Source organism: Sciurus vulgaris (assembly GCF_902686455.1).
Source record: "Sciurus vulgaris genome assembly, chromosome: 2".
Lineage (NCBI taxonomy): Eukaryota > Metazoa > Chordata > Mammalia > Rodentia > Sciuridae > Sciurus > Sciurus vulgaris.
The window spans coordinates 26,982,356-27,006,480 of record NC_136462.1 but is presented as its reverse complement, the minus strand read 5'-3'; the positions used below and the strand labels follow the sequence as shown (position 1 = coordinate 27,006,480).

At 50.4% G+C, this 24,125-nt stretch overlaps 1 protein-coding gene across 2 annotated transcripts; it reads right to left on the bottom strand.

Annotated features, from left to right (window-relative positions):
* Window positions 1-138: 138 nt before the first annotated feature.
* Window positions 139-20,302, bottom strand: ISM2 (isthmin 2). 2 transcript variants are annotated; one of them, XM_079126013.1, is made up of 6 exons: window positions 14,461-20,302; window positions 6,538-6,777; window positions 4,793-5,132; window positions 3,076-3,215; window positions 2,742-2,817; window positions 139-1,685 (listed from the first exon to the last, which is right to left on the bottom strand). In XM_079126013.1, the coding sequence occupies exons 1-6, from the start codon at window positions 15,112-15,114 to the stop codon at window positions 1,168-1,170; spliced, it is 1,968 nt and encodes a 655-aa protein (XP_078982139.1). In that variant the 5' UTR covers window positions 15,115-20,302; the 3' UTR covers window positions 139-1,167. The 2 variants fall into 2 exon arrangements, with proteins under 2 accessions (XP_078982139.1, XP_078982138.1); XM_079126012.1 differs by lacking the exon at window positions 3,076-3,215 and having other exon boundaries at window positions 2,742-2,825.
* Between the last annotated feature and the right edge of the window lie 3,823 nt (window positions 20,303-24,125).

Below are 24,125 nucleotides of genomic sequence, written 5' to 3'. Positions count from 1 at the left end.
CCCTGCCCAGTCCCCAAATCATTTCATTAGACAGAATTTGAAAATAAAGTGCTTTATTGCTGAGGACCCCAGAAAGCCAGCCTCGGGGCAGCTGTCTCCGGGTGAAGACTGAAGCCCCCTACCTCTTGTGAAGTGTGGTTTGGTGGATGAGGGGGAGCTGGGAAGAGGTACCAGTGTCCTGAGACCTTGTGTGCATCTCTCAACTCCGAGTTCAGTGCATTCAGTGACATTGTCAGGAACTTCAAGGGGGCCATTGGTGGGAATATTTATACCACAGAAATTGCCCAAATACTAACAATCAGGGCTCTTTCCCTGCCAGATTGCTCATTTACAATCATTACAGGCTCCGGGACCCATCTTGACTTCTGAGCCCACCCAAGCATGGCCACTGTGACCCCAGGCAGTGCCAGCCCTCAGTCCTGTCTGTCCTTGCTGTCTAGGAAGAAGACAGCGGGCTGAACAAAGGAGAAGGTCTGGATCAGGTGACCCACTCCCTGCCTCGTCTCTGCTGCCCCTGTCATTTGTCCATTCAGGCCACACTGATGGCCTCCAACCCCAGATGAAAGTGGTATTCACCAGCTTTCTGGGTGCTAAGGACAACCTTCCTGTGCCATGGCTCATGGCAGGGGACAACAGGACATGTGCATCTGGGGGTGTGGGCACCCAGAGTTGATGTCAGCCTGGCAAAGGGCATCTGTGGGGCCAAATGAAGGACTGGCCCTTCCTCAGCTGACCATCGAGGAGGGAATCAGAGCGATTCACAGCAGGTCCTGGAGTGCTCTAGCCAGCCCCTGTGAGGAGAGGCAACGCAAAAGAGCCCCCTCCAAAGGAGACAGGCTGGGACAGTTCCTCCCAGCACACAGGCGAGGCGCAGGGCCTGGACACATGGTATGCATGCATTTCTTGCATCCCCAGGTGCCCTGAGGCCTGGGCTCCTTCCCCTCACCCTGGGCCCTATAACTCTTCAACCTTCTTCTCAACCCCCATGAGACACCTAGGTCCCTGCCTTGAAGTCACAGGCAAAAGATCTGCTGCACAAGACTGGCCTCACAGGATAAGCTCTTGCGCTTGCCCAGTCCTGGTGGGGTGGGGCGAGGGCACGTAAGGGCCCTTTTCCAGCTCAGCGGCCACCAGCTGCTCCCTGCAGCGTCTGCCCAGCAGCCCCTGTTAGTATTCCTTAGCCTCCTGCAACTGGGCCAGATACTCCTCCTCAGGGGGGTTGTCAGCACAGGCCCGGCCATTGTTGGGAGGCCGCACAGCGTGATAACGGCTCCAGTCCCCCTTACACAGGATCCAGGGCAGCTTGTCCACCTTGAAGTGCAGCTCAGGTGAGAAGTCCGTGCTGACAAGGTCCGGGGCCCCGGCGCCCTTGCCCCGGGTCAGCAGCCGGCTGCCCTCGTCGTAGCAGCAGTGCTGGGCGGCCAGCGTGCTGCTCTCCCCTGACAGCAGGGAGCGCAGGCAGAAGCGTGCTGTGGGCTGGTAAACGTCCAGACGCTCGTGCAGGCCACTGGCGTCCCTCCACTGGAAGCTGCGGCCCCGGTTCTCGTCCTGCAGGCTCACGGCACTGTACCCGGCCTCCAGCGGGTAGGCACACGGGCAGCTGGGCAGGTCCCGCAGCACCTGGCTCACATACTTGTCTAGGAATTCACTCTTGCAGTTCAGCCACTTCTCACAGCTGTCCACATCTGCAGAGGGCAGAGGCGCAGGAGGGTAGCTGGCCAGTAGGGTGAGGGCTGATCGGAAGTCCAGGCCCCAGCTGGCACAAAAGGCAGGGATGGCTTAGGGGCAGAAGTGGAAGGACCTGAGCCAATCTGGGCAGATGAGGCTACCCCACACCAACTGGAAACCTGAAGTCAAGGGGCAGTGGCTCAGAAGGGACTGCCTTTCTCAGGCTGTCTGACCTAAGCGAGTCACTCTGCCCTGCTGGTATCCTCAGGTCCCTTCTGTCTATGCTGCTCTCCTCTCATCTCCTTTCCTGGGAAAGTGTGGCCAGCATCGCAGGCACTGTACATCAGTGCTGGCCACACAGAATGAACTGCCTTTCCTCTTTGCTCTCAGACCTTCGGGGCCCGTGCAGTGCCGTGCTCACGCTGGTTATGTTTCCAACCATGGGACCTGAGCTCTTGGAGAGCAGATGCCAGGCCTTCTAGGATGCCCCATCCCAGTTCAGGACCCAGGTTCACTAAGCTTCCACTGTGCCAAGCACAGCCTCATCAGCAAGGGGGGCTATCAGCAGCTGCCTGTCTTCCGTGTGGGGTGCAAGTGAGAGCAAGGGACGCAGTCATGGAGTGTGCTGTTGGAAGTGTGGTCTACTCCCAGCTGCCTTGAAAGAACAGTCCTGACGTTCTGGACCTGGACCCACTGCTGACAGCACTGCATCTCCCCTTCCCAGACAGAGTCTGCCCAGGAGCCTCCAAAGAGTGACCAGAAAGAAGAAGTCAGAGGGTCCCTATGCCATCCTGCTGCCAGTAAAGACATATGCCCCACCCTACTCGCCATGGTCTCTAAGCTCTCTGGCTTTCATTAAGACCTTCTTACCAGTAGGGACATCAGTCTAGGGAAAGCCAATGGGCCTGGCTCAGAAACGCGATGGCCCCTTCCTGGGGACACGAACCCTCCCCTGGAGGATGCACTCAAAGCTTCAGTGGACGAAGGCCAGGTTCCTGCCCTGCAGTAATGCTCCGCCCTCCCCAGAGAGGCTCTGCCCCAGTCCCAGGGGCAAGGCCTAGCACCCCACTGACCTGTGCCAAGCAAGTCCGAAGCATTGTGGGCCAGGAGCTGCCACCCCTCACTGGGGAAGCCCAAGTTGTCCTCGTTCTCAGCGCCTTTGGGAAAAGAGGAGGCCAGGCTGGTGGCGCCCCAGGGCACCTCTGTGCTCCTGATGGGGAAGCCAGCCCTCACCAGTTCTCGGTGCTCACGGAAGCTGGGACAGGCCTGGGACAGGACCACCATATTTGTGAGCTTCTTGCCTTCCCTTCCCCAAGACCACCCCTCCCACATCCACATTCCCAGGTGACAAAACCTGGAGTCTAAGCCGCACCAGTCACTCCTACGTAGGGGCTAGGCCAGCCTCACAGAACAGGAGGGCAAATCACAGGTACGGGTCTGGGAGGCAGTGCAGGCATAGCCACAGGCCCGAGTCCTCTGCTGGCTGCCGCTGCTGCAATTCCCACTGCAGGGAGACCAGGGGCTCCACTCCTCCTGAGGCTGGGAGTCTGGGTCAAGGCAGGGAGACATTGAGTGCACACAGTCCAGGGAGCGCTGGTGCCAATCAGCAGTGGGCTGGCCTTTCTCAGCAGGATGAGCCTGTGCCCGAGTGCCCAGCCTGGTGATTGGAGCATGGGCTTACCCACTCTCTCAGCTGGGAACTCTTGTGCGTTGAACAACCTGTGCAAATCTGTGGGGTGACCCTCGGGAGACAGCACAAACCCCTGCCATCCCCTCTGTGCCAACACTGCAATGAATAAAAAAGATCCCTGGGCTGGAAACCACCTGATCACCTCATGACCTCAGGAAAGTTCTCCTACACCTCTGAGCTAAAGGTCTGGGGCTTTTTGTTATTGTTGTTTGTGTTTTGTTTTGGGGTTTTTTTGTTTATTTTGTACCAGGGATTGAACCCAGGGGCTCTCAACCACTGAGCCACATCCCCAGCCCTTTTTATATTTTATTTTCGAGACAGGGTCTTGCTAAGTTGCTTAAGGCCTTGCTAAGTTGCCGAGGCTGGCTTTGAACTCACCATCGTCCTGCCTCAGCCTCTCGAGTCACTGGGATTACAGGTGTGCACCCCCGTGTCTGGCTGAACTGGTTTTTATGTCAATCAAAACCAAGGGTGACAATACTTCCTTGGTACTGGGGTTATTAAAGACGGTTCCTGTTGCCATGTTAGGACCCACACCTGACCTAAGGGTACTCAATCACACTGTGGCTGGGCCTGAAACCTGGGGCAGTCTCTGGGACCCCAAAGGACAGGCACAGTTGGTCCTCTCCTGGTTTCCTGGGCAGCCCAGAACAGTCTGGCTTCAAGAGCCTGAGGAGAAGGAATGGCATAAAAGCCGCGAGCCCTGAGAATTCTACCTCTTGGCTCACGTTATTTTGAAAATCTGAGACGAGCCTGTCATGACTTAGTCCAATCACTGGCATCTTGATGCAATCACAAGACTTCAGGGAAAGTGCTGAGACTACAAAAAACACGTCTGCACCCAGTGGAAACAGGAACCGCCATATTCAGAAGTAAAGACTGTCGTCATGGGAGGCTAAGTGTGTTAGGAATCTTTTGCCTTTTTCTAATAAACAGAGTCAGTGCATTGTTTACTGTATGCTGGTACTTGAAGTCCATTAGCTCGTCTAACACTCTTTCCAGGCATCCCTCGGTAGTGAAGGCTACATGGTTCTCCATTTCACAGAGGAAGGAACTGAGGCACAGTGAGCGTAAGAAACTTGCCCAAGATCATTCAGCAGAGCCAGAATTCAAACCCACACTGAAAATGAGGTTGACTGTGAGTGGTGAGATATATATTTCTCAATTGAAATCAATAGATATGAGTGTATGTATCAACCAATGTCTTTTGCTCAGGGCTGTTGAGAGGGTCAAATGTTCTTGGGAAAACAACAGCTTCCTGAGTTGCTGGTAACAGCACTTTTTGGAGCTGCTGATGGTGTTTGTACAGGGCCTAAGCCCCTGGCCTCCCCAGCTCCTCCTTCCTGGGAAGACCCTGGCCCTCTCCCCAACCACCACCTCAACTCAGGACCTAGAGAGGCGGCAGCCTAGGGATGCCACGCTGGCAGGGCTCACCATGGCTGTCCAACTCCCTGAAGGACCAGCCATCTGTGGCTCCACCAGACCAAGGCACCTCCTCCTCGTCTTTCTCGTCGTCATACACCTGGTCCTCGCCCTCACTGTATTCTGAAAGGTAATCCTCCTCTTCCTCTTCCACCTCTTTCTCTTTCCCAGGGGCTCTGTCCTTGAGGCCAGTGTCCCCTTCTTCATCTTCCGGGTAGCCCCAGAAGAGGGGCCAGAAGAGTTCCTTCGTGGGCATCTGGTGGGGGGCATCCTGGGGCCAGCGATGACTGGGCTTGGCTAGCAAGTCCATTTCCACCTCAGCCTGGGGGTCCTTCACCACCTCGATGGTCACCTGCAGAGAGACAAAGCGTGGGGAGAGAGGGCTCAGAGCAGGACTCCAAGGAGAGGGGAAGTGACAGGGCCAGGCCCAGAGAAAAGAAGCCCAACCTTGCTTCCAAACCAGCTCTCTTCTCTCTCTGTGGCCTCTCCGGCACATGGGCACAGCCCAAGCCATGCTGTCGTCAGCACCACCTGGAGCTTCCTGACTCCCAGAGCCCGCACAGGGACGTGACTGCTCTGGGGTGAGGCCAGGCACGGCAGTTCCAGTGGGTGCCAGAGTTGAGACCAACTAGTTTAAGAGAAGCTGGCTCTGAATTCTGGCTCTGCTGCAAGCAGGCTGCCTGGCCTCAGGACCGAGAAGAGCAGGGCTTCCATGTCCTCAGGGCAGGGTCAGAAAGTGAGAGTTCTGACTTCAGAACCCCCAGGAGCCCAGGGGAGCTCTCTCACCACAGTATGCATGGGAAAAAAGTGGAACGCATTCACGTGAAACTGGACTTCTAAAACACTAGTTTGGGCTACTGTGAAGTAAAAGGAGGTCACTGAACAAAACTTGGAAAAAAACAGCATGATACAAAGAAGAAAATGAGCCAGGCATGGTGGTGCACGCCTGTAATCCCTGCAGGTTGGGAGGCCGAGGCAGGAGAATCGTGAATTCAAAGCCAGCCTCAGCTACTTAGTGAGGCCCTAAGTAATTTAGGGAGACCCTGTCTCTAAATAAAATATAAAAAAAGGGACGGGGATGTGGCTCAGTGGTTGAGCACCCCTGGGTTCAATCCCCAGTACCAAAAACAGATGCACTTTAAAACAATTTTAGAATGTGACATTCTATACTTTAGTGGTCTCCCCCCTAAATGCTTTTGATGAAAGTGTTTTGCAAATTGTGCTGCTATACAAACATGCAGAATTAGGATCCTCCAAGATTCTGGACAGGCAGTGGAATATGTAACTGGAATTCTGCCCGCCTCGCCAGTTTGCTCTCCTAGAACACCCTCTGGTGGCCGTCCCCATGCTGCCCATCCACCCTGTTCTGTACCTCAGGGGCCTACAGGAAGGGGTTGGGACTGGGTGGGGAACAGACCTCCATGCCTTGTCCAAGAAGCCTCCCCAGACTCCCAGAACATCCCGCAGTTGGCAAAGTATTTTCCGCTCACTCAGTCATCACAACAGGCTCACCAGGTTGGTGCTGTCTGTTCCTCGCTCTGCTGCAGGGGACAAGGCTCAGAGAGCCAAAGACGTCCCCAAAGTCCACAGCTAGAAAGGGGCAGGCACTCTTCGCACACCCCGTGGGGAGAGCTGGGGCATGCGCCCTGGTTTCCACACAGGAACCCCTCCCCAGGCAACACAGAGTGGGGCTGAGCCGCCCAGCCCAGCTCCTCTCCCAGCGCCCACTGGGCCAATGGCGCTTCCGTGGCTCCCACCTGGATATTGGGGTTTGGGGTACTCAGGTCTGTGTTGGCCATTCCTGGCAGTTTCTGCAGCTCCATCAGCAAGGGAGTGTCCTCCAGGGTCCTGGGAGAGGTAGCTTTGCCTGGGGTCCGGGCTGTTGGCTCAGGGAGAGTCTGGCACCTGTGCTGGCATGGCCCTGCCTGTGGGTAGGTCCCAGGGAGCGGTGGTGCCTCCTCTTCTCCAGGAGAGCTGAGATCTGGGGAAGCTGAGGCCTAGGGAGAAATGGAAGGTGGAATGACTGAGGTCTGGTGCACCCCAGGTAGACCCAGGCAAGGCTGGTAGGGGGATTCAGGAGCCCCAGGGTCTGACCCCACCACCCACTCACGCTGGAACTAAACTCAGTCTGGATTTTGTACATGGAAAGTAAATCTAACCCCCGCCTGCTTCAATGACCCAGCAGACAAGTGAGGTGCAGCTGGCGGATTGTGTCCACAAAGCACTTTGACAACTGATGTCAACTTGAGACCGGAAAGGAGATCTGCACGACCCAACCTCCTTGTTTTACAGGTAAAAATGAACATAAAGAGTTAAGACTGTGGGGCCATGGGCTGGGGACATAGCTCAGTTGTTAGAGTGCTTGCCTCGTATGCACAAGGTCCTGGGTTCAATCCCCAGTGTTGCCAAAAAAAGCAAAAAACCAAAAAACTGTGACCCAAAGTGCTGTCTGCAGACCACCTATCTTTGCTGCCCGTTCCTGCCTCAGCAATGGGCTCCGGGGCCATCTGGTCCTGCTGGAGCTGGCCACATGGGGGCTGCATTCCTCGGCATCTCCGACCACAGGGACTTCCCTCCTCCTGCCCCTTTCCCTAGTCCAGGCACTTGCATGGCTGTCTGTAGGCAGTCCACCCATCTGCAAGTCTGCAGGTGAGAGGCTGAGCCTCCCCTCAGCAGGGGCTGCTTCTTGCTCTCACTGGCTCTTCTCTTGAGAGACTGGAAAAGGAGATTCGAATCCCTCTCTCTGCAGACCCCCCTGCAAGGCTCCTACACTGAGCGCCTGTCTCAGAGCAGCCTGGAGGCCCTCGCTGAGTCGAGGAGGAGCTCTGCCCTAGACAGATGGATGGGGGAGCGGGGAGCAGGTGAGAATGGAACAGCTGGGTCCGTCTGCTGACCGATCCTGGAGGCCTGGACCTCCCCCAAGTGCAGCCTTCCTGGCTGCTCTCACCCACGATTCCACCAAAGCCCTAAGCGTCCCTGGGACTTTGCTCAGCGGTTCTACTGTGCAGTGTCTGGGGCTGGATACAGGTGGTCTCAGGGCTCGGGAACTCAGGGACGGTAGCCTTTCTGGTGGTCTGGAGACCCTCACTACAGGCAGGCAGTGGCAAAGCAGTGGTTCTCATCTGGGCACAGCTAGCAGTGTCCTAAGACGTGGATGTGTGGCGGGCACAGGTTCTGCTCGCACCTGTGGGCAGAGGCCAGGGATGCTCCCACAGGGGATACGACTCACAGGACAGCCCAAGCTAAGAATTCTCCAGCCCGGAAGCCACTAGTGCTGCAGCTAAGGAACCCGGCTCCAGAGTCAGCCGCTTGGGTCTGAATTATGACCTGTGGGTCCCTGGCAGGGGACACAACCTTTGTGAGCTGAGCCTAGCTCCTGAGATCTAGTCGATGTCCAGACTGGTCATCTCCACCCTCCCCACCCTCTCCCTTCCTTATTCCCCAGTTGGACCAAAGGATGAGCAGAGGCCAGAGAAAACTTTGGTCCAAAGGCCAAGCCACCCCTGCTGCCCTTCCTAGAGCTTCCTGCTCTGCACAGCAGGGAGTGGAAAGGGACAGGGGAACCCAATCGAAGGGGGTCCCTGAGACAAGGATTAGTTTTGTTTTGTTTCGTGGTGCTGGGGACGGAACCCAGGCCTTCTACATGCAAGGCAAGCCTCTACCGACTGAGCTGCATCCCCAGCCCCGGGGCCGGAAGTTTTGTCTGCTTTGCTCACTGTGTTCTCAGCACCTAGTACAGCGCCTGGTACGTGATAGCTCTAAAAATGGCTGCTGAGTAAAGGAACAAACCCAGCAACCCTGCAGGGTGACTGTCTTCAGGATACTGCTGTGAAGGCTCCGGGAAGGCAAGGGACTTAGGTGAGGTTATAATAGCAGAGCTGGGATTTAAACTCGGTTTCGCCTGTTCTCATGATGCACATGCATGCGCTACGGTGACGACCCTCTGTGTTCATAGTCCTTTCCTTTCTTCTTTTTTCTTTTTAGGGACTGGGAATTGAACCTGGGGGTACTTAACTACTGAACCACATTCACAGTCCTTTTTATTTTTTATTTAGAGATGGGGTTTTGCTAAGTTGCTGAGGCTGGCCTCAAACTTGCAATCCTCTTGCCCCAGCCTCCCACAGGCGCGCCTTCACAAGCCTTTCACTTTCATCGTCTTGTTTGGCAGTTGAATGTGGTGGTAACAAATCCTTATGACCCGGGTTCAAATCCCAACTCATACACTTTTTTTTTTTTAATTAAAAAAAAAAAAAGCCTCTACCGACTGAGCTGCATCCCCAGCCCCGAGGCCGGAAGTTTTGTCTGCTTTGCCCACTGTGTTCTCAGCACCTAGTACAGCGCCTGGTACGTTATAGCTCATTTTTTAAAATTTTTTTTTTTATTTTATTGTAAACAAATGGGATACATGTTGTTTCTCTGTTTGTACATGGCGTAAAGGCATACCATTTGTGTAATCATAAACTCACATAGAGTAATGTTGTTTGATTCATTCTGTTATTTTTTCCCTTCCCCCCACCCTTCCCACCCCCCAACTCATACACTTACCAACCATAAATAGCCTCGGGCAGATCCTGCGATTCCCTCTATAAAATAGGGACTTGGCAGTGCCTGTATTAGCAGTTGCTTACTGAGTTATAGTAAGGCCTTGCACGTGGTAATGGATGTTACCTAGAGATGGTGACAGACGATGGTTCTCAGAGGAGAGAAAGGAGGGAGAAGGCCTGGCATTGGGTTGGTTCTTTGTATCTTATTCAGGTCAGAAGGCACCCCCTCTCCCCCTCACCTCACTACGGTGATGCAGAATCTCCCAGCAGGTGAAGCCTCACCTTCTGCGGCCCTGGTCTGTTTCAGACCACCTGTCTGAGCCCACAAGACTGCGTCCTCCCATCTGTTCAGCTCCCATGTGAAGTTTCCCGCGAGCATAGAAACACAACTCCATTCATTTTTTGGGGGTCACTGCCCAGATAGGGAGAATGAACATGCTGAGATGCGTTTCTTCAGTTCCCAATCTCTCTCTCTCTCTCTCTCTCTCTCTCTCTCTCTCTCTTTCTCTCTTCCCCTTTCCTCCCCCTCCCGCCCATGCTTTGCTTCCCAGGTTTGGCCAGGTAGCCCTGACCCAGGTATTTCCAGCCATTAGTGTCTGGATCCCACAAACCCTTTCTGCAGTGCCCGAGCCTGCTAAGTGGGTTCAGCCCTCACACCTCCCCTCTTCTCCGTCCTCTGCGCCTCAGAGGTCCAAAGCTTGTTCCAGATAATGGAATCCAGCTCCAGGTACAGCCCACCCAGCAGTCCCAGCTGTTGAGGCCCAGGCCTAGACAGGGCAAGGGCAGGCTGCCCACTGGCCACTCTGGCCTCCCAGGAGAGGCTGGAGACCCAGTAGCCTCTGCCCCTTCAGCCAGGCCTGGGACCCTGGGCAGAGGCACAGGGCTGGATTCCCCCACCCCACCCCACCCCACCCCAGTTACCCTCCTGGTTGGTATTTACTGCTCTAACCCACCACCCTGGCACTCAGGGGAGACCTCAAAGCTCCTCTTCAAGCCAAGTGCAGTGGCGCACACCTGTGATCCCCCTGCTACCTGGGAAGATGAGGTAGGAGGATCTCAAGTTCAAGGCCAGCCTCAACAACTGAGCAAAACCCTGCCTCAAAAGAAAAATAACACAGGTAGAGGTATAACTCAGTAGTAGAGTGCTCCTGGGTTCAATCCCCAGTGACACGCACGCGCCACACACTCTCCTCCCCTTAACAAGGGTAGGCGGACAGAGCACAGCGTTCGCACGGGGCTGGCTTCGCGGTGTGCACCTGAGCCTCGCCCAGGCCCCGCTTTAGGTGTGATGCTCTGCAGCTGCGTTGAAGTACAGGTCCACGATTCATCTGCAGCAGGCCCCACCAGCTGGGCAGCCAGTCCTGCTGAGTGCCCTGTGTGACATGCCTCACCGAATCTTCACTGCTATCCTTTGTTCTTCACAGATGAGGCACCACGTATCAGAGAGGTCTAGTAATTTGCCTGGGGCCACCCAGCTAGGGGCGGAAATGTGGCCCTGCGGCGCCCTCTGCTGGAGAGTCCATGCCCTCAGCCCTTAACCTTTGCTCACCCCAGGTGTGGCTGCACATCCTGCTTGGTGGCCTGGTGCTCTGTGGTGCTGAATGAACCAGGACACGGTCCTTTGATCCATGTAACAGCCCTGTGAGGGGGACAGGGGAGGAACAGACTGAGATGGGAAGCCCCATTCCTGTCCTTCCCTCTTGCCTTCCACCAGCCCTCCTGGATTCCCTGTCCCTGATAGACTAGTCTGGTCAGAGTCAAGTTCCAGTGAGGCAGGAGACTGTGGGCAAGGCCACGGGTGTGGCTTGCACAGGCTGGGTTCTGGATCTCTTTGACCCTACTGATTAAGATAGAAAGAATTCAATCAAAGAAAGCCAACTTTCAGAATAGCTGCTTCTCAGAACCGCCCACCCAGCAGGTGAGACCTCTCAGCCCCCACAAATCCAGCCCTGCTTCCAGGCTCCCAGTTGGGCAATAAACCAGTACTGCTGTGCAGACCCACGTGCACGATGTCCCTCCCGCTTCTCAGAAGCCCCAGTCTCTTCCTCCGTACTTAGTTCTTCTCTCTCAGTCCAACCCTTCAAAAAGCACTTTCTAGAGCCAGCCAGCGACTCCAGAGGCTGGGGCAGGAGGATCACAAGTTCAAACTCAGCCTAAGCAACTCAGCAAGATCCTGTCTCTAAATAAAATATAAAGAAGGGCTGGGGATGTGGCTCAATGGTTAAGCACCCCTGGGTTCAATCCCTGGTGCCAATAAAACAAAAAAGCACTTCCTTCCACAATGGTGAAATTGCTGTTGCTGCAGCATGGGCCCCAACCCTGTCCCCCGATGCAGGACAGTCCTTGCAGCCTGAAAGAGCTGTCTCCTTTCAGTTTCTCTTGCCTAGTTTTTTTTTTTTTTTTTTTTTTTAACTGAGCCACATCCCCAACCCCTTAGTTTGTATTTTATTTAGAGACAGGGTCTCACTGAGTTGCTTAGGGCCTCACTTTTGCTGAGGCTGGCTTTGAACTCATGATCCTCCTGTCTCAGCCTCCTGAGCTGCTGGGATTACAGCCATATGCCACCACTCCCAGCCTCTCTTGCCTAATTCTAATCCCCACCACCCTGTGGCACCAAGTCCCCTACCTTCTCCTCTGTTCCCCACCCAAGATCTTCCCTTGCTGGCCTAGGTAGTGGTGCCCAGGGCCCAAGTCATACAAAGCTAGGTTTGGATTCAGGCCCACCACGTTCTAACCTGGGGTTAGTTATTGGACACACTGCCAATTTCCTTGTCGCTCAAATGAGAACAAGTCACATACAATGCTAGGCTGTCTGGGTGATGTTCTGATCCCAACTGGACCCCAAGGCAGTTCGTTGTCATTCTTGCCATCCAGCACCCAACAAAGTGCCTGGCCCCTGCCCCTGGTGGTGGCAGTGCCTCCCACGAGTCCAGGGCTTTCTCATCCAGAGTCCCATCTGAGAGAGAGTCATTCCCAGTTTACCGTGGGCATGAGGACAGGCTCAGCTGCAGTGCTGCCCAGCCGAAGGCCAGCACAATTCCTTCACAAGGCTCCTGACTTGTCCCAAGACTCCGGACGAGCAGCCTGGAGCATGCCCTGCAAAGACGCACCACTGGGGACCCACTGTGGCTCTTCATGGTGACAAGCTTGGTTCTCATCTAAACTTAATTTCTCTGCCTTGATTTTTTCACCTGGGAAATGGGGATAATGCTTAATATGACAATGACAGAATGTCAGTTAACTAAGTCACACTGCCTCTGTGAGGCCCAGAGAAAGCTCACTCCCCGCTGCTTTGAGATCAGGGCAGGCTTGGCCCTTCAGCTTCTCATGAGGACCTTTGGGCTGGCCGGTCATTCCTGACCCCACCTGAGTCTCTACAACATCAGTCTGCGTTCTCTCAACAGGACCTTCTAACACCTTTGACGTAAAATCACAGACTCATGGGATGTGTCAGAGCTGGCCTGGACCACGGAGAGGACTTATCCCCTTTTTAAATGTGAGAAAAGCATCGGAGTCGAGTCTCACATGCATTCCCAACTCACTGAAACCAGAACTTTGGGCTCAGGGCTCTGTTTTTCCTTCATAACACTAATTTGCTTTTTAGGTGTTTTTGAGGACTCTGCTGGGCCCTATCCTGGGACCAAGGATATAAATTTGGCTCTGAAATTTCTCATCCTCTAGGCTGGTCTCCTTGGGGGCAGAGTTGGCAAACGCACTGAAAATAATTACAATACAAAGCAATAAGTGCTGAAATAGAAAATAGAAGCCAAGTGAGAGAAACAATGCCAATTTAACTAATTTTATCATCACGATCATTTCCATGTAGTAGGTAGGCTGGCCAGAGGCCTCTGAATTTGTCTGCAGCAGTGGCTCCTGACAGTGGATGGGGGGATGTGTGACTCTCAGGAAACCTTTGGCAATGTCTGTCCCTGTGGTAGAGGGCGGGGATATGGCAAAGCATCCTGCAACACACAGGACAGCAGCCCCCACGACCAAGAATTATAGTCCCCAGGATGACAGCACAGCCAGGTCTGAGAAACCCTGGAACACAAGGATGTGCTTCAACAGGGTCAAAAAAGTCTTAGCTGAGCACAATGGCGCATGCCTGCAATCCCAGCTACCTGGGAGGCTGAGGTAGGAGAATGGCAAGTTTAAGGCCAACCTCAGCAACTTAGCCAGACTTTGATTCAAAGTATAAAAGGGTCAGTGATGTAGCTCAATGACTGAGCACCCTTGGGTTTGACCCCTAAGCGTCATAGTACACAAACAGAATATCTGTATTAAAGTTTCATAGGGGTTGGTGGGAATGCGGAAAAAAAATCTAAAAGTCTCCAAATGGGGACAGAACCACTGGTCTGCAGACCAGCTTGTCCCTTTCTTCCCCATTGGTTCTGGAGAGCTTCGGCAACCTGGCACTAAAAGCATTGGCCTGAGCTCATCCCTCTTGCATGCTCGGTGTCCTGCACCCTCTGGGCCCCTCACTGCATTTTGAAAATGGGAAGAACACTCTGGCCTCCTTTCAGAACGGCTCAGGGCATGAAAGGACCCAGGACTCAAGACCGCCGGCCACACAGGCCCATTCCTGCATGGAAGTCTCTGTGGGAATGTATGTCCACCAACCCAGAGATTATCAGGCTGGACGGCTGACATCTCCGTGTTGGGAACAGAGGTCTTGACAAGCTGATGCCATCTTCCACCTCATTCCTTAGTCCCAAGGCCAATCCGCAGGCTACCAGAAGGTGCCCACTCTAAGCACATAATATAGGTCCCTGGCTAAGCACCTGCACCCAGCAAGTTGGAGAACTTCACTTACTACCTCAGCTTGCTTCGATTCACACTGGAAGAGGCTCAAATCCTTGGAGGATTCTCATTAAGAGGTCACATCAGGGGGTCACTTGATCTTTTAAATCTCAACAGCCGCAGCCCACCAATCCGCAGAGCAGAGCCCCAGCGCGGCCAGGGCTTTCGGTGACACGGGGACTGGGGGGCTCCGGGAGGCTCAGCGCAACTGGCTACCCGGTGCCGGGAGCGTCCGGCCGCCTCTGCCCCTGTCCCTCCGGAGTCCGCCGTCCGAGCCCGGACCCCGCTCCCCGCTCCCCGCGCAGTCAGAGCCGGGACCCCGCGCCCTGCGCTCACCTCCGCCCGCCGCGCGTGGCTCCTGGGTCGGGAGCCGAGGCTCCCAGGCGTCCTCAGGGGCAGCCCTCGGCCCGCGGCCAGCAGCGCCGCCAGCATCACCGCGCCGAGCAGGAGTCCCGCTCGCCGGAGGGCTCGACGCATGGTCTCGCTGCCGAGGCTGCTCTGCCCCGCGTCTCCGCGCCTCTGCGCCTCCACCTCCCCGGGCGAGCTGTCGGCGCCCCGCCTCGCCTGCTTCGGGGCGGCACGGGGGCGCGCGGGCGGCGGCGCGCAACTTGCACGCCCTCGGGTCGGGGCGCGGGAGTGGGCGCCCGCCTGCCCTGGGGTCAGGGCACCGCGGTGTCCCCGCCCTCGACCGAGGGGATCGTCCTGGTGCGGCTGGCGGCTCCCTTTGATCTGGCCGCCTCCCCGCCTCGGTCCCCGCTGCTGTCGCCATCGCGGCCCCAAGCGAATCCCTGTTCTGTCGCCGCCGCAGCCAGGCGCTCTCCAGCCCCGCCGGCGCTCCACGGGGGCCGGGACCCGCACCTCTGACCAGCCGGCGAGTGGCGGGTCTCCGCACCTTGGCAGACGGTGTTTGTGCATAGGCTTGCCTGGAAAGGGAGCCTGGAGGTCACTCTTCAACTCCGCCGCTTGACGCCGAGACCGGGCACCTGCCATTCGTCACCCAAGGTCCTTGAAGTTCTCAGAGCACTCTTAAGACCAGGAGGAAGTTGAGACCTAGGTGTGAGGGTAAAGTCCCAGAAGGACAGCAAGAAGACACGCTGAGGGGAGTGATCGATGACCCTGCTCTGCCGCTGGGTGTTTCCGCGCTGTCCCGGATGAAACAGTGCGGCCACCCAGTCCCTCCAGTGAGACACCACAGGCCATGAGGATCAGTACAATGGCCTACCTCTGAGTGACTGAAAGGGAACCTTAGCTGTGGCAAAGGGCAGGAATGAGGGACAGTGAAAATCCTAGGGGTCCAACAGGGGTGTTAGGAACTATGAGCACCATGACCCTGGCTTAGTGAGAAGCAGGCCTCAGGGTGATGTCCACTCGTGGGCTGAGGAGGGGTCCCAGAAGGGAGCTCAGGTCTCAGGGTAAGGTCGGTGGACCCCTAGAGGTGATAACAAAGGTGGCCAGGAAGTCAGCCACCGGATGTAAAGCTGTTGGGGTCTGGGTTGAGGCAGAGGGAAGCTCTTAGGGGACTGGGTGGGTTCTGGAGGACTCTAAGAGCATCTTGAATAGTGCATGGCAGGGATGTCCGCCTGACTCTGAGGTCAGCTACTGGGGTAAGAATCCTGCTGCTGCCATTTACTGCGTAGGTGATCTTCTTGGACAGTTGTTTGGTCTGCTTTCATCAACTGTGATGGTGTGTGTCGGGGGAAGTGTTAGCTACTTCACAAGTTCGCAGAGCAAGCTAGAATCTATGGTAGGAGTTAGTAAGAATTTTGTGAAGTTGTCATGTTTTGAAGGAAAGCGTTGAATGTTAGCAATTTCATATGGCTCAACCTATTGAGATACCTAGTACATGGTTGTTATGGTTTCAATGTGAGATTTCCCCCAAAAAACCTATGTGTGAGACAATGAAAGAAGCTTAGAAGTGAAATAATTGGGCTATGACAGCCTTAACCCAATCAGTGAATTAATCCCGTGATAGGAATTAACAGAGTGGTAACTATAGGCAGATAGGGTGTGGCTGGAGGAGCCGGGTCAATGGGGGATGCCCTTGGGGTTTTTGTATTTTGCCCTTGGTAAGGGCAATTGTCTCTCTGGTGCCATGTCCCCAACTGTTTTCCTCTACTCTATACTTCTGCCATGAAGTTCTTCCAGACCTTAGGCCCAGAGGAATGCAGTCTGCTAAGGACTGAGGACTAAGACTAAAGACTCAGGACCGAGACCTCTAAAACAAATAACTTTCCCTCCTCTAAAATTGTTCTCGTAAGGTCTTTTGGTTGCAGCTACGAAAAAGCTGACTAAAACAGAAATTGGTACTGAGACTTAAAATCAGCATACTACAGTGATGCTGCCACATCAATGTTTATAGCAGCTCAATTCACAATAGCTAAATTGTGGAACCAGACTAGGTGCCCTTCAACAGATGAATGGATAAAGAAAATGTGGTATATATACACACAATGGAATATTACTCAGTCATAAAGAAAAATAAAATTATGACATTTGCCAGTAAATGGATAGTACTGGAGACTATCATGCTAAGTGAAATAAGCCAATCCCCAAAAAACCAGAGGCTGAATGTTTTCTCTGATATGTGGATGCTAACTCATGATAGGGGGTGGGGAGGGAAGAACAGAAGTACTTTAGATTAGATAAAAGGGAATGAAGGGAAGGGAGGGAAAATGGGAGTAGGAAAGTTAGTAGAATGAATCAGACATTACTTCCCTATGTTCACATATGTTCACAAATGAGTACATGACCAATGTAATTTCACATCATGTACAATGAGAAGAATGGGAACTTGTACCCTATATATGTATAATATGTCAAAATACATTCTACTGTCACATATAAAAAAATGCAACCTGAGGAAATTTCATAAAATTTTACTCAACAGAAACCAATAAGAAAGAAAGAAAGAAAGAAAGAAGAAGAGAAAGAGAGAGAAAATAAATTGGTACTGAGAAGTGGGTCATTGCTGTGACTAACCTGATCACATGGTTCAGAAGCTTTTGGAGCTTTTTGGAATTTGTGGGAGGAATTTTGCGAAGTTTAATGATGAAAGCTGGAAAAGCTTTAGAATGTCATAGGTGGATCTTGATGAGCAGTTCCGGTGGAGCTTAGATGACCAGAATGCTCATAGGACTGTGGACAGTTAAACACTAGGCTCACGAGGTTTCAGAGGAAGAGGACTCTAGGAAACTGGGCTAGAGGACGTTCGTGTTGCCTTCTGGTTAAGAAGTTGTCTGCACTTTGGCCATGTCCTGAGACTTTCTGTGAGGCCAAATTTAAAGGTGATGGACTTCTTTATCTGGTGGAGGAAATTTCTAAGTAGCATAGCATTCGTTTGGTGGCACGGATTTTGCAGTGTCTTTTAGCCAAGTTTATTGTGATATTCAGGAGCAAAAAGCAAAGCAGAAAATTTGAAAAACTTGCAGTTTGGCTAGAAAACTCCAAGTAAAACTGGGGCTAAGGAAGGTGTGGCTGTTAAAAGACTCTACAGTCACTAAGAAACACTAAATAGGAAGACAATAGGAAAGATGGCTGAGGGCATCTCAGGAATTGGCAAGACCACACCTGGCTCAGGCTCAAGGGCATCAAAGTAAAAATTCCTTTGAGCATAGGCAGTGGGCCACCCTACTTGCACCAGGGGGCCTAGGAAGTTTCACAGTACCCAGTTGCCCAGGCACTCAGAGACTGCTTTATCCCTGGTCCCTAGAGTCTTGGCTATTGCTCTAGATGGCAGCAAACTTTGGTGTCCACACATGGTGCTGGTTCTGCAGGAATGCAGGAGGCTGGAGTTAGGGGTTCATGGGAGCTTCCACTGAGATTTCAGAGAAAGGCCTGGGAGGCTAGGCAAAGTGCAGCAGGGTTGGAATCCCTGTGGGCAGCCCCTGAGAGGGTGATGCATGGAGGAAGCCGAAGTTGCATGGAGACCCTTGGGATTACAAAATGCCAGTACTATGGAATGTCTGTCCAGGAAAGCTGCAGGAATGAAGCAGAGACAAGCCAAGACAGAAGCCATGTGTGCTACAACCACTGAAGCTACAGGGCAGATTTATACAAGCTCTTTGGAGAGACCATCATGGTGCCACGTGCTCTAGATGCTGGACATGGAGCTACAGGACTTCTTTGCCCAGCTAAACTTTGGTCTTGCTTTGGTCCCCTACCTTCTTTCTATGCCCCTATTTCTCCCTTGTGGAATAGAAATACTTGCTCTGTGCCTGTACATATTGGGTACAGGTAACTTGCTTTTCATTTCCACAAGGGCTTATGCTGAAGTTTACCCTGAGTCTAGGTGGACTTGGACTTTGGACTTGAATTTTTGGGCAATCCTGGAACTGTTAAGACTATGGGGACTCTTGAAAATGGATTAAATGTATTTCGCATTATGAGATGGCATGAGCTTTTGGGGGCTAGGGGCAGCATATTATGGTTTCTATATGAGATATCCCCCCAAAATTTATATGTGAAACAATGCAAGAAAGCTTAGATGTGAAATGACTGGGTTGTGAGAGCCTTAACCTAATCAGTGCACTAATCCCCAGTCAGGGATTAACTGGGTGGTAACTGGAGGCAAGTAGGGTATGACTGGAGGAACTGGGTCATAGGGGGTGTGCCCTTGGGGTTTATATTTTGTCCTTGGGGAGGGCAACTCTCCCTTTCTCCGCTTCCTGGGACCATTTCCCCTGCTGCTTTCCTCCGCCACACCTTGGGCCCAGAGGAATGAAGTCCACTGTCTAAGGACTGAGGCCTCTGAAATTGTGGGCAACAACTTTTCCTCCTCTAAAATTGTTCTTGTCAGATCTTTTGGTCGTTGCATCAAACAAAAAAAAAAAAGAACTGACTATAACAATGATAGATACTCAAATCTTAGCCAGAAGAAACCTGGGTTTTGAGCACCTACTATACTATATTGCAGTTACTAGACGAAATGTGATGGAGCCTTATTCTTTTTTCGGTTTTTTTTTTTCCCCCCTTTTGGTAAAAATACTTTCACATATAGCTTATATTTTTGCCACACTCTGATACCTTGCCCCAGGTTAAACTCAGACTTTGAAGACAGTTCATTCGTGAGTACCTGTCTTCCTGTCAGTCATTCTACTCTAAGCCTCTCCCCGCTTTCCCGGCCCTCTTTAATAGTCTAATGGCTCTTGCTGGGTCCACTCTTTGTTCCCTCCTCCATGAAACTGGTTATTATTTTTTTCTTTTTAAAATCAATTTCACGAGGTAAAAATGGCATATAATAAATCATACCTATTTTAACTGTACAGACTTTTGACAAATGGAAAACCTTGCTATCACTCTAATTTCCTTCTGGGTGCTCTAAGGAAAAAATAAATTGTGCATCAGTGGAAAACTGATTGTCTACATGCAGGACATCCATCTGGGTTCTCTGGTTTTAGTCTTTCATTGCTTTTGAGTTATTGCTCTGTAGGTTGTAGATATTCGATAGCAAAGCAAATTCTTACCTATAGAAACGTAAATTCTGTCCTGCTTTAGTATTGCTTATCTGAAAATGTTTTCAGTATCTCCTTGGAACTAGCTCTAACTCCCTTACCAATTTTCTCATTAATGAGTTTAAATAGAATCTTTAATGTATTCATTTTTATAAGAAAGTCATGATTTATGCTTTTTTGAAAATTACCTTGTTTTTGAAAACAATCTCTTTGTATGATTAATCCCACCCCCTAATCTTGGCTGCAGGCAACATATAACCCCTGTGCTCTGTCACTATAGGTTAGTTTGCCTTTCCTAGAATTTCTTTTTTTTTTTTGGTGGTGCTGGGGATTCAACCCAGGGCCTCGTGCTTGCAAGACAAGCACTCTACCGACTGAGCTAAGTCCCCAGCTCTAGAATTTCTTATTTATGGAATCATATTTATGTAGTCCTTTGTACAGTCTTCCTTTAGCATGTTTTTGAGATTTACCCATCAATAATTGGTATTAGTAATTTGTTCCTTTTCATTGCTGAATAATATTGCACACAATATGGGCATACAATTTATCCAATTACTACAATGCTTTTGGGTAGTTTTCTCTTTGGGCTATTATGAATAAAGTAGCTATGAATATTCAAGTATAAGTCCTTTTGTGGACATGCTGTCATTTTTCTTAGGTAAATATCTTTAAGAATTGCTGTCAAGCCCGGCAGTGGTGCATGCCTGTAATCTCAGAAGCTCAGGAGGCTGAGACAGGAGTATCAAGAATTCAAAGCCAGCCTCAGCAATTTAGTGAGGCCCTGCCCAACTTAGCAAGAGCTTGTCTCAAAATAAAATGTTATTTATATATTTGTATAAATATATATTTATACACACACACATATATACGTATGTATGTATATATGTATGTATGTATATATGTATACGTGTGTGTGTGTGCACATATATGAAAGGGCTGGGATGTGGCTCAGTGGTTAAGTGTCCCAGTATCAAAAAAAAAAAAAAAAAAAAAAAAAAAATCAAGTACCCACGATCATCCTATGCGAGGCCCTGCTGCTTCACCTTTGTCCACATTTCATATTGCAATTTATTTTTATTTTAGCCATTCTGATTGGGGTGTGTGGAATTTCACTGTAGTTTTCATGATGACCAGCTGTGCAGAGCATTTTTTCTTGTGCTAACTGGTCATCCCTATACACCATTTTAGTGAAATGTTTGTTAAAATCTTTCCCCTAGGGGCTGGGGTTGTGGTAGAGCACTTGGCTTGCATGTGTGAGGCACTGGGGTCGATTCTCAGCACCACATATAAATAAATGAATAAAATAAAGGTCTATCAACATCTTAAAAAAAAATCTTTCCCCTATTTTTGTTGAATAGACTTACTGAGTTTTAATAGTTCTTTATATATTTTCTGGATACAAATCCTTTACCAAATACATACATTGTGAATTTTAAATCACAGTCTGTAATTTTAAAGTCTTTTTCTATTTCCTTCTAGAAGCTCTAGAGTTTTCATTGGCATATTTCAGGTTTATGATTTAATCATTGTAAATAAGGTTTGAGTTCATTTCCCTTGTGGATATTTAATTATTCCAGCACCAATAATTGAAATAACTGTATTTTCACCACCAAATTACTGTGGAATCTCTGTTAAAAATCACCTGTGTGGATCTAGTTCTGGACACTATTATTTTACTGATCTTTATGATCATCCCAAAGTCAACAGTACCCTGTAGCTTTATAGATATTCTTAAGTCCTTTTTCAAAATTGTTTTGACTGTAGTGGGTCCTCTGAACTTCCATAAAAATGTTGTCCACCTATCTGTATCTACAAAAAAATTAGTATTTATCTTTTCCAATGCTTAAAAATTTCACTGGTTTCCTGTGCATTAAGAGAAACACCTTGCCCTTACCTGCAAAGCTTAGGGTGGCCAGCCTCTGCCACCTCCTTTCTGTCCTCACCACTACCCACTTGCTTACTTTGTTGTTGTTGATGAACCTTTATTTATCCATCTATATGCAGTGCTGAGAATCGAACCCTGTGTCCCTCACACGCTAGGCAAGTGCCCTACCACAATCCCAGCTCTACCCACTTGCTTACTGAGCTCTTTTCTTCACTGAGACTTTCTTTCAGATCCTCTGCTTCTTCAGACAGGTTTTATCTGTCACCTGTCCAAACCAGAAACTGCATACAATCTTTCATTACACTCTTTACTTTTCCTCAACAGCCCTTAGCGATTTATAAAATGATATATCTGTTCATGGGCTTGTTTACTGGAAAGTAGGAAGCATATCTATTCATTGCTACAACTGATAAAGTTCAGTGTACTTGATGACACAGAGAGAGCTGTCCATATTTCTTAGTTGAATGAATAAAGGCAGATATAGCTTTATGAACATTTTATTAGGGCAAAACAATATATATTTGCATGGGATGATTCTTAAGTCAACTGAAGTAGTTCCCCTTTAGTTCTTAACATGCACTCTCAAAATTGATACACCACCCCAAATCATTATTTATAACTTCACAGTCATCCAATAAAAAATAAAAATTAAAAAAAAATCATCGTCTGGCAAAAAGGCAGGGTATGGAAGAGTGACATTTTAACACATTACTAAAATTTAAAAAATTTTATTTACACTTCCCCTTCTTTTACTTTCCCAGTCTATATAAACATTACAGCAAAGGAAAGGGGTTATCACAGCACACCTTGCAAATTCCAGTTTACAGATAACTTGGTCAGTGGAAAAATGTGGACCAATGAAATAAGATCTCAGCCTCCATAATCACTGCCTCTTCTTCTCTTTCCCCCTTCTCTTATTGTTAGCTGCCTTTATACAGAGAGGGATCATCAAGACCATGTGAGCCTGTTGGCCGAATGGACAGGGCAATTTCCAGTGTCCTGTAAAGATCCAGCAAGAAAGCTTTTTAGGATTCCAACCGAGGTAACAATGCTACGGATGAAGACAAGTCACCACTACACCCTAGTCAGTGGAATGGCCCCTACTTTCTCAGCAGGTTTACGCTATGCAACCAAGTTGTGCACAAGAAATATGAGAACTGGGTTGGAAAAAGCAAACTCTGAGTTGGCTCAAGTTTCCTTGTGCATGGATTCACTCGCCCGGGGACACAGCAACAAAGGAGGTGCTGAGAAAGCACGAGGTCAAGGTGCTGCCCTTGTTTGTAGCTTTCCTTCAACTTCCTCGCCACTGCCCAGAAGAACAGGGAGCTCTGGGTATTGCTTCATCAAGAACACAGTCAACGCAGTGTAGGAGGCATTGTATTCTTTAGGGTCAGTTTAATGTAAGTCATCATACCAGAAAGAATAACAGTTTAAGGCCATTTATCATGTACACTATCTAGTAAACAAAATCCATCCACAGCTCCCGGCACCAGGCCACTCCTGAGAGTGGACTGGGAAAGTGATATCCAGACCTACCGGAAAAGACTAGAATAATCGTTTTCACTAGGGAAGCAAGCTAGCCCCTTTTGTTTCCTCCTTAGAAAAGACTCCACAGCAAAGTTGCTTGGAAAACAGAAGTCACTGGAAATGACAAAGGAACAACAGCATTTTGTACAAGTAAAGCCAGGGATCACTGGCTAGTCCTAGTGTTTCTCCCGTGTGAAGCAAAGCCAGCCCTCGAGTCAGTTCCCTGGCTAGACACACAGCAGCTGGCTAGGAGCCTGACACATTTCATGTGAATAAAGCGGAGGAGAGGAAGGGGCATTCTTTTCTCCACATGGAAGGTATTGTGATTACCTGGCTGAATGGATTAAGATGCCTGCTCAGGACTGAGCTACTGTGTTAAGTAGGTAGCAGCACATCTACAGGTTCTGGGGCTGGAAAAACAAATGGACAAGCACCCCACCCCAACAGACAGACAAACCTACAGATAGATTCTTGGCTAAGCAGTGGAGAAGAGTCCTAGATTTTCATATTACTCCACCACACTACCCAACCACTTTGGGCTGTTGACTTCATACGGTGTGAAATGCTCACCAATGCTGGATCTCTGTCGAGTACAGGCAGTGAGAAAAGGAAGACCACTGCTCTCCCTCTTCTAACCACAGTTGAAATGAACAGAATAAAACCCATCGTGGCTGATCTAGAACACTAGGAAACAGGACCCTAAAATCAGATTGTAACAATTCTCTGTACAAGACAACAATTGCATGTAGCTATTTCTAGGTGATTTGATACAAGGCAACAACTCCTTACAAAATAAGAATTAGCCAGGGAGGGTCTCTCTTTGCTGCCCAGCTATGAGCAACAATTCTATACTGCTTTCCAATCCAGTATCTGGGGGAACCAGAGGTAGTGAGGACCAACTTAGAAAAGAGAGCACAGGGAGGTAGTAGTAGATACCTTTCCCTGGGAAGTCAGAAATCTCTCCAAGTAAGCTACTCCTCCTGGTTTTCACTAGTAGGTAGGAGCAAAGTGTATCACACACTAGACAAGTCAACCAGACCATATCAGTTGTGAGAAACTTAGATACAGGATCCCTTAATTAAGTACGGATGAGATAAAGTCCCCTCCTCTTGACACATAAGGCTGAGTGTACAAGGAGG